This window comes from Cyphomyrmex costatus, unplaced genomic scaffold, assembly GCF_001594065.2.
Source record: "Cyphomyrmex costatus isolate MS0001 unplaced genomic scaffold, Ccosl1.0 scaffold222, whole genome shotgun sequence".
Classification (NCBI taxonomy): Eukaryota; Metazoa; Arthropoda; class Insecta; order Hymenoptera; family Formicidae; genus Cyphomyrmex; species Cyphomyrmex costatus.
Window position 1 is genome coordinate 226,215 of NW_017276280.1, and position 10,651 is coordinate 236,865.

At 35.9% G+C, this 10,651-nt stretch overlaps 1 protein-coding gene across 1 annotated transcript in view; it reads left to right on the top strand.

The window, feature by feature from the left end:
• Window positions 1-10,651, top strand: part of LOC108773798 (RNA-binding Fox protein 1) — a 264,406-nt gene that overhangs the window by 153,457 nt on the left and 100,298 nt on the right. Inside the window, exon 4 of the mRNA XM_018539732.1 lies at window positions 5,615-5,905. Coding sequence (XP_018395234.1) covers window positions 5,615-5,905 — 291 coding nt within the window. The remainder of the gene's footprint in view (window positions 1-5,614; window positions 5,906-10,651) is intronic.

Consider the following 10,651-nt stretch of genomic DNA (forward strand, 5'->3'; position numbering starts at 1 on the left):
AATTAATAGCAAAAACTTTATTAAATACAAATCTACCTTGCAAAAACTGATAACGAAGATTTTAGTCAGCTTCAGTGAACCATATGTATTATTCGTTGAAAATATTTTGACATATGTGTTTTTGTTACAGAATCGAGGAATTTGCGCTATGCGAAACGCTGTGAGACCGCGCGATGAAACGGCGCTTACGCAATCCATTTCGATTCGCGCATCTCCTCGCGGATCCGCGCGAAACAGCCTCCACTCACAGCTACCGCGTCCGCTTTTTCTACTGCCAATTCCGATAACGTTGATTCTCCATGCAGATCGACAAGCCAGTTCCCTGGTTTGCCGGTTATTCGCCTGTTAACCCCCCAATTTTAGTCGATAAGACAGACGCTGTGCATGCGAAAAGTGCCATTTTGTTTGGTCGATGGCACTCTCGAAATAGGTCGTTGGTCTGATATAGTACTCGCTCGAATCGATTTGAAACAGAGAGACCGATACGTAGAGATAACTCGGATTTCGTAGCCCGTACTAGCTTAGCTTAGCTCTTCGTAACATGAGATGCAAGTGATCCGCGTGAGTACTTTAGGTTGTAACGATCATCCTTGCCAATCCTGCGGTTCACAAAGTTCCGAAAATCAAAGGGCAAACGGTATGAAGTAATACGATCTTATTTACTTACAATTTTATCTCTGCTCCGCGCTCTCTCTCTCTCTCTCTTTCTCTCTGTTTCTCTTTTCTTTTAATGTATATATATTAAATATAAGCCGGGGGAATCAAATTATTTTTTTAAAGTTACTTTTTAACCTTTCAAATTTTATGTTATTTTGATGACCTTTTACATTAAAAATAAAAATAATTACAATTTATAAAATTAAAATTTACATGAAAAAATTATTTTGCTGAAGTATTTAAAAATTTAATTAGAGATATACCTAGATCTGAAAATAATTTTGGACCAAGATAATTACGTATGTAGGACGTTTAAATTGCTAAATACTGTTAGCAGAATTATACGTCTTGAATTTCCTAACTATTTTAACGGTTTAACAAAATTATTTTCAGATCTGTATCTACCTTATTTTTAAATACTTCAAGCAAGATTGTTTTCTCTATGCAATTAATGTGTAATTAAATCAAATTTTATTTCAAATTAAAAAAAAAATTTCTCGTAAAAATATTTGATCTCAATTCAAATTTAGTTTGGTTCAAAATAACAGCTCGGAGAGTTATATCAGACCTAACGATGGTCATATTAATCGTGTGAACTTAATAGAAGATGAATCGACAATTTGCACAACCGTTCGAATAATCGTTTGCCTCGAGTATCCAATTAAGGCAACGCGAGTGCATTGCATTGCCAAGCAGAAACGGCACTAAAGCGCCGTGCACATTTCGTCATTCATTCTCTACGCCCGAGATAGCTGATCGAATTAACGTGGGGTCATTAAAGTTTTTTTTTCATTACGTTCCTCGAGCTCGCGCACGCGATTGCCGTAAGGGCCCAGCTAGCTGTGGCGACATGCTCCGCTGACGCTGAAGGGGAAGCATGCTCTGAATGGTCCCTTGTATGTACTACTGCACGCGGGAAGTCTCGCTCTGATCACGATCATAAAAAAAAAAAGGGGAAGAAGAAGGAACAGACGACAAAGAACTGTTAGACTGTCGTTGACCAAGCGAGAACGAACCATCATCCACTGTGTGGGATTGAGAATTTTATCTCGAAGAGAGAGGAAAATTGGCGAGTAACAAATTGTTTGACAATGGGATGTTAAAGAAACTTATTCTTTCCTACAATATCCGCGCGATATTTGCAGCATCGATAAAGCTCTGTGATATTTAAAGAGATATAAAAAGAATTATTTGGTCGTGTTACACAAAATGTTCCGTTATTCACCAACACGGATGATTTTTTAACGCAATATCTTATTCGTGGCAGACAGAAACTTCCTTCTAGCTTATGAACGTGACTTAAATTTGATTCGTTTTGACGCGACCCGAGTTTAATTTTAACATGCCGCATTCCAACTTCCGGCAGCTATTACGACATACGAAGAAATACCTATACACTCGACTCGACTAGGTATATGTATCGCGAAGTTAAAACTCTTGCCAGGATTTTCTCTATTCGCGAACGCGTTCGTTCTACGTAAATTAGAAAAATCAATTAACGGAGCACAGTTGGTAGTCGGGAAGTTAAATCTATAATGCTTCCTCGTATTCGCCGACCGAGGGAGATTAATGCGTTTTTAATCCTTCCCGACGTCTTTTATCTTCGTGATCAGGACGAAAAGAGCCGTGACTTTATATCTCAGCCAATCGTAAGACATATTTCCCGTGCCAGCGAGAGAAAATTAGGTCGGCTCAGGGATCACGTTCTCCATCGTGTACGCTCTCCTTTTTCTTATCCTGTCCCTTTCGTTGATTAAGCTACGCTCGTGGAATAGAAAGCCAGTAGAAGGGGAATGTGATGTGCAGAGCCAGAGGCGACTTTCCTCGATTTCGCTTAAACTTAGTTTCAGTTCTCATTCGCCGCGAGGCTTTTCTAAAGGGATTCCTTCACACGTGAAGTACACTGCTCCACGTATCCTTTCATTGATTGTCTCTTGTATGAACAATGTGTAGGTACTTCCTCGCAGAGATTATCTCTTTTGTTTCTATTCATTGTGTTCGTTAGATTTCTCTTGTTAATGTCACCGATCGTGATCAGACTTTTGAAACCTTGTTCTAACAGTTTCTTTTGCGGTTTTGTTAGAATTCTATTCGCTTCGTGTATGAGTAATTGAATCTCTGCTGAAAAGAAATTAACTTTGTGTTACAAAATTTAAAAGGAGAATTGGATAGTTTGTGTACAGCTTTAGTAAATGGAATTGCGGCAAACTTTGCGAAATCGATTGTCGAGGAAAACACACATTTTGAGATAATAAAAATAAATATAAAATTGAGAAATAGATGAATGAAATTAAATAAAATTAGATTTATTATATAAGTGTCTGGATTCAATATTGACGATATTGACATGGATTATAATTATGCATTTTATATATTATATTAAAACATCAATTTTACAATTAAAAGATAGAGAGAGGCGTAATGTTCTGTGGATACATATACACATATGCATTTATGATATATGTACTTCTCATTGCTTTTATATGGCGTATTACGTATTATAAAATGATAAATCACACTTCTGTTCTTACACATCCATTACATCTGACATTTTCATATAAACGACAGCTGTTAATTTATCATAGACTCCTCTGCTATCGTAATCAGACGCGAGGAAATCATCTGGATCGCCGCAGCACTTTGTTGATGTCGGATCTTCCATAATTACTGAGACCAAGTTCTTCATTTCTCAGACTTAACAAAGGGTTATTCCTCGCGTAGCTTCATCTTCGTTCGCTTCGTGCGGCCGGCCGGTGCGTATCGGCGAAATCCGGTCTAAATCGAGTTTTCAGAAAAATGTTCAAGGTAGGAATAACAAATGGCTCTTTGCTCTCTCGCAGCGGAGCGAGGTCGAGGGGTAGCGTTCAGAAATAATCTGGAGAGAAGGGAGAAACTGGACAAACCATCTGTAACCTGCCACGCGCGAGATTGTGGATGGCACAGCCCGGGGGTGTACCATAAATTATAGTTACCCTCTGCTGTCCATAGTAAATCGTTTGCCGTTCCGCAGATCCTTCTCCGCCTTTTACGCGTTCTATAAAATTGTCTCTCTTTACTTAAACTATCTGGCCTTAGCGAAACTAGAAAGTCTGGCCGAACATTGATAATTTTTCACATGCCCTTATAGCTACTGAAAGAATTTTTATTATAATATTTCGTGACTTATATTTCAGAAATTGTTTAAAATCCATCGTTTTATTCGACTAGAATTTAATAACTTTTAATAAACTATCTCAAAATAAAAATCACAAGTCTATCTAAATATAAACAAATTTATATTTTATAGTTGTAACTTCATAAACAGCGAAATGTTTTATCTCACAGCTTTATTTCTTATAGTATATTTAATATATTTTTATACACGCGAATTATACAATGATTAAATCAATTTATATTCACGATTACATATTTATTATCTAATACTGAATATTTTGTTATCTGATATTGTAATGTAAGTATTTAATTCTACATCACGCGCATTGTTTTTTTAAACATAATTATTTATGTATCGAATGTTCCGGACACTTTAATTACGTATATCTCAATGTTTCCAATAGTTTTTCTTTGGCTATTTACAACTATATAAAAATCACAATAATATTCTATATATCTTTTAAATAAATGTAATGTATGTAATAAAAACATCATGTATATATATGTGTTTGGCGAATTTATAAGGCGAGAGTGTTCCTAAACACTCCACATGAGTAATGAAGAGTTAAAAATATTTATAGTTTTTTTCACTTAACAAATTGTTAATCCAACTTCTTAAATCAAAAATTAACAGAAAGAACATTTTTGTCTATAATATTTATGTTATGTGTGGATTTATTTGTGAATTTTATAAAAAAGAGAATCAAGCTTCGATTTGAGATAAGAAAGATTAGTTCTCTTATACTTTTTGGATAAGAATGTCTTTACCGTGGACTAGGTTCGCGTTGAGGTATTATTTAACCAATCGTGGCCCGCCACGACATTCCAATGGAACATTGCCAGAAATCTTTCTACTATGAGTACGATTGCCTGCGGTCGCGGTGAATAGTTTGCCACCGCACGAAAAATTGGCAACGCCATTTTCGCCATTATCTTTCATCTTTAACGATCTCGGAGAGACCAGAAAAACTGAATCGAATCTACTTATAGTAAGAAAAATATTTCTCTTCCTTGAATCGCGAATGATGGACGAGAAAGTGTTCGTACGTTTGTAAAAGTTAATAAGATAGAAATATACACTTCTGTTATCTATTTACGTTCACATTTAAATTATTATAAATTATAAAGTGTTTTGATCTTATTAAAAATTATAAGATTAATTGGGAGATAACTAATTTCTTTAAACTGGAGATATTTTCATTTGTCAATTTATTAGATTATATAAAATCAATATAAAATAATTATATAGTAGACAGGATAATTTTTAATAAATATTTAACTCCACAGAAAGTTTCAATTAATAATTATTATTTCCTTTTCTTAATTTGAAACTTGTAACTTATATTAATAATTGATATGTATAATTAATTGAGTAATGCATTAATAAATAAGGATAAGAAAAATAATCAAGTTATATACGTAAATTAATCAAATTATATTAGTTTTACAAGTTTACAGAAACGAACTTGTATGAAATGAAATTCTAAACTTTTGTGAGCTGCTGAAGTCATATTTACACACTAAAAAAGATGCTACATCAACAACATTATTGAAAATAATTTTGTTAATTTATAACACTATTAACGAAACAAATAAAATTGCATTAAAACTAGAACATGACGTTGTTTCATTAATAGTGTTATTGATTTAATATAATTACTTTTAATTTAAATAACGTTGATATAACGTCACTTTTTTCAATGCATAGCGGTATTAAAATGATTCTTTAATTTATCCTTATTTTTAATTTTATGTTATTATGATTGGGCATTGAAACTTACAAGAAATTATTTTCTTTTTTCAGCATATGGTGCAGACAGGGATGGCTGCGCCCTATGGTGGGGGTGTCTTCCCTCCTCCGGTAAACGGGGTCGCGGGTGTCGTGGGGGCGGCCGGTGCAGCCGGTGACGTTAAGCCACCACCACCAGTGACGGTGAAGGAGGAGAACGCCGGTGCGCCCCAGCAACCACCCCCGACCGGTGGGCCTCAGGTGCCGCCTGCGGCGGGCGCACCTCATCCCGCCGCCCCTGGTGCGCCGACCGCGGCCAGCTTCAGTCCACCTCCACCTCCGAACGGGGTCGATCAACAGGCCATCGTAAGTTTCTGACTCTTAATTAACACGATTGTGTCAAATTGATCGATAAGCACATCAATTATCACTCATACTATAAAACTATAATGACAGTGATTAGAAAAGGATCAGTTCCCGACACAAAATATCGTATGCATCGAAATTAGTTAATAATTACCATAACAAATTAAATTAATTTAGATTAAAACAAATTAGAAAGAGAGAGAGAGAACAATTTAAGATCTAAGAGTTAGTTATGTAAAATAAAGAATGTTTAATTTAAAAACATAATAAAAATAATTACATTGATTTCGAACATTTTAATTCACGATTTATTCTAATGAAAAATCACAAATCTATTGATTTATTGTAATATTCTCGTTTTTTCTTTGTCATAATGTAAAATTAAAATAATGATTATAACGCTTCATTTCGCCTACGTATATAAAATAAATAATAATAGACTCTGTAAGAATAAAAGAAATTAGAACAATTGAAGGGCCAGTTATATATAATAATAAAGAACGTTAAAAACATAATAAAAATAATTACATTGATTTCGAACATTTTAATTCACGATTTATTCTAATGAAAAATCACAAATCTATTGATTTATTGTAATATTCTCGTTTTTTCTTTGTCATAATGTAAAATTAAAATAATGATTATAACGCTTCATTTCGCCTACGTATATAAAATAAATAATAATAGACTCTGTAAGAATAAAAGAAATTAGAACAATTGAAGGGCCAGTTATATATAATAATAAAGAACGTTAAAAACATAATAAAAATAATTACATTGATTTCAAACATTTTATTTCACAATTTATTTTGATGAAAAATCAGAAATCTTACTTTATCGTGGTATTCTCGTTTCTCCTTTGTCATAAATTTAAATAGTTTTTAAAATTATGTGTTCTCAAAAATACGAGACATTTGTTAAGCGTTTTAAAATGGTAAGGTATGAAAAATTAACATTGATATGAATACTTTTTATCCTCCAAGTACATTTCTGAATATTACAAGCATTTTCTGTAGAAGCAGAATGTTCGTAGGATCGCGATGTCTTGTCTCTTTTCGTGAACAAATATTGTAACGACGAAAGGTTAGGCGACACGTTATTGGCTGTTTAAGCTAGTGCGGTGCACCAAAACCGCAAGCGCAGGAACCCCCGTTAGAGTAACTAATCCTTTTGAATGTTCTTGACATTCGTGACAACGCGAAATTGTACGTTACATTCCTACGAAGTAGCCCCTTGCGAGCCACGTGGAGGAGTACTTTCAAGATTCTAGTGTACATTCCGTTACTGGAGAACCAAACTTCTTGAACCGCACGTCCCCCTTCTTACCTTCGTCCTGTTTCCCAAGGCGCGGCCGTCATCCCGTCACGTAGTTGCGGTCGCGGTCAATGATTCTGGACACGTATGAATGAAGAAGAGACGTCGTTGCCTCCGATGCGACGACGAGTGAATTCTATGAAGGAGAGCCTCTTGTAATCCAAAGTGCGCGGTAGACGGAAAGAGTTACTTACAGATTGAATAAAAGAATTTCCTCTCTTGACAAGGCGTTATATGTTACGCGTCCTGTTTGCGATATAAACTTTCATTTATGATAAAATACAGTGAGAGGAAAAACGACAATTAATGTTAATGTTTATCAACGTTTAAATTAATATGAAGATGGTAATAAGGAAAAAAATCAATTCGTGTATTATGATCATAAAACAAAATTTAAGAATAGATCACGTAAAATTAAAATTAAGTATGTAATCGTTAATCGTATTTACATTTAAAAGTCCCTGTTTTATAGAATCTGTTTAAATCGACTCTTTTTTAAATATAATTTAGTAAGTTTAGGAACGCCAGTTTTGTAAGACAATTTATTACGTAATCGAATTACTGAAGTTTATCAAATTCGGATGACTTTCAAATGTTTCTGAAACAGTAGATAATTTCATCACGCTCGTAAAGCTATATTGCGCTTTAAATTTAATTCCTCGTTAGCGAATGTAATGGATGATCGATATAATTGGGAGATACAGAAATATCTTGCTTAAGACTACTAACAATCTGCCTTTTGCTTAACCCGCAATTTACGAGCAGTTACAATTCTGTTTATTGCATTATCCACTATCCGGATGATTATCGGAGCATGACGGGTTAACTTTTCTCTAGAAATTATTAATTACACCTTCTTGCATCATTCTATGTTTAATTCTGTGTTTACAATATACCGTTACGCAACGATATCTAAAATAAAAAAGTTTTGGAAATATATGCAAATTTGTTATTCTTCGGTCGTTCTTTGAATTCTCGAAGGAAGGAGGCTTTTTTGCCGACCATGCTTAATCCTGACCTCTAAATTTATATGAATGATATGAGTATAACGTTGACATTATAAATCTTTTATCTAAAAATTTACTTAAAAATCCACAAAAGATATGATTATTAAATAATTACATTTATTGGTTGTCACATTTTGGTTCTTAAAATAATTTCAGGTCATATCTTTTTACGTACATCTTGCTCTTTCCTCTCTCGCGTATAGTATATTTTATAATCGATATAGAATTCCACAAATATCTACCACTGCCTTTCTCAAAATATCGCTAATATTCGTACACCTGTTTTTGGAGCTTTTAGGTTGACCTGTTTTTAGAATCCTTTTCGTGACAATCGATCCGGCGGCCATGCTTGTGTAATAAGAGTTAAACGGTTCATCGGTAATTGCATTTTAATAGTCGAACGCGGCGGAGACTCGGTCCCCCTTTGTTGGAAATAGGTGCACGCCTGCACGGGGAGGGCACGTCGTTCGTGTGATAGATACGCGATTACGAGATACAATCCAGCGCAGTAATTCCCTTGAAAATTCATACGCCGCATCGACGGTGCGTGGAAACTCGAGGCTGTACAATGCGTTCTCGCCGTCGGTCGACTCTCCGATTCATTACCATCGGAGACGCCGCAGCCAGGTTTCCTCGCCTGATTTACGACCGCCGGTTAGAACGCGGCGGCGCCGCGAGGATATAACGACGATCGCGCTTTAATGCTAAATAAATATCGGGGAAAGGTCGGGTCTCCGGCGACAACGATAATTGATTTCATGCTCGATCGCGGCTCGAAATGCGAAGCACTTTTGTGTCGGCATGATATCGCGCGCACTACGAATGTGTGCAGCAAAAGTAATGTTTAAATCCGTTCTAATTCATCGCGTTAGTGGAGATCACGAATGTTTTCTTGATTTCACTCGCGTATATTTTAATTCCGATTTCACGGTGTGCGGTTTTCGTTCGTTTCCCGTAATCGCGAGAACGTGATATGTTTCTACGTGAATATCGAGAGAGAAATACATTATCATTCGGGGAGAGAGTGGATTGAAGCTCGATATTTATAACGGCTAAATAATCTCTAGTCTCGAGTTACCTATCTATCCTACAATTATTCGTATGACATTAATGCTTCGCTTCGTATTCACAATGATGTTCCATGCTATCTGCAATAGCGATACATCTGGGATATACCGTGTAAATTGGACTGGAATTGCTCCAGCGTTAAACCCGCCTCGTATAGTAAAATTCGTCAAATGATTTCCATTATATCTACATATATATCAGCACAAAGCTGAAAATACCGCACCTGAAAAAAATTACACTTTTCTCTTTTTGTCACGAACGGGGTATTGTGTCCGCGCGCCAAATTGAGAGGGAAAAATCGGTAAATCGGTTCACTGAAAAAATGAAGGGGGGGGGGGGGGAAAAAAAAGGGAAGTAATATTCGACGTCGATTGCGTTATCAGAAAATCTTTATTTCATCGCAGAAATGTTACGTCCATTTCACGATCGTGCAATATAAACTCGAGTGTATAATATTGCTCCGTTAAGGGTTCGACGTATAGCCGTCCGTCTCTCTTTCCAGAGGAGAAAGTTCCAAGTTGTTTGCGTTTGATTAAACGCTGAGTAAAATTGATAATGATCTCGCGCTCAGTTTGATGGCGGACAAACAATTCATGAACAATGTCACGCTAGTTTCCGGTCGTGGCTGCTTTGTGCCGCGGTAAATACGTCTGGTCAACAATTAACCGGGCCTGGTTAGTCATCGAGTCGAAAAGCGCACGTCGCCCGCACAGTTCGTTCGGTCGCAGCTTCATGCACGCGAGATCACCTGGGACACGGGAGTCTGCCATGCATTTCCTCCTCTTCCTCCTCCCCTTCCCACACCACTACTACACCGTCACCAGCTACCACGTCGTCTGCTTCCTTCCATAGTTTCATTCCGAACGGATGGCAGCGCAATCGTGTTGTTCGTCCCCGATGCGACAACACGTATATTATATATTGCACGGAATTACGGAACGTTATGCTCGAGTCATGCACACACGGCCGATCTTGTGGACAATTTGCTGTATATAAATTTTTCCCTCGAATAAATCACGGCCGTGATTTATGCAGGAAATAGATGCGCGTTCTGAAATTGCGATAACTTTGACAGAATAAATTATAGAATATAAAAGTTTGTCGTTCGTTAATTAAGAATTATATTTAACATTTAATTTCACGTTCCAAGAGTTTATATTTGATGAGATAATATACAATCGAGAATAAATTAAATTTTATCGTAATATCTCGTGTAACGTTGCAATAGAGTGGCAATTTTATTAACGATAATTTATATTTTATATTATATGCATATTTTTAACATAAGGCTGTTACAAAACAACATAAAAGTGAATAATTTTTTTAAATAAATTTTCTACCTTATTGCCTTAACTCC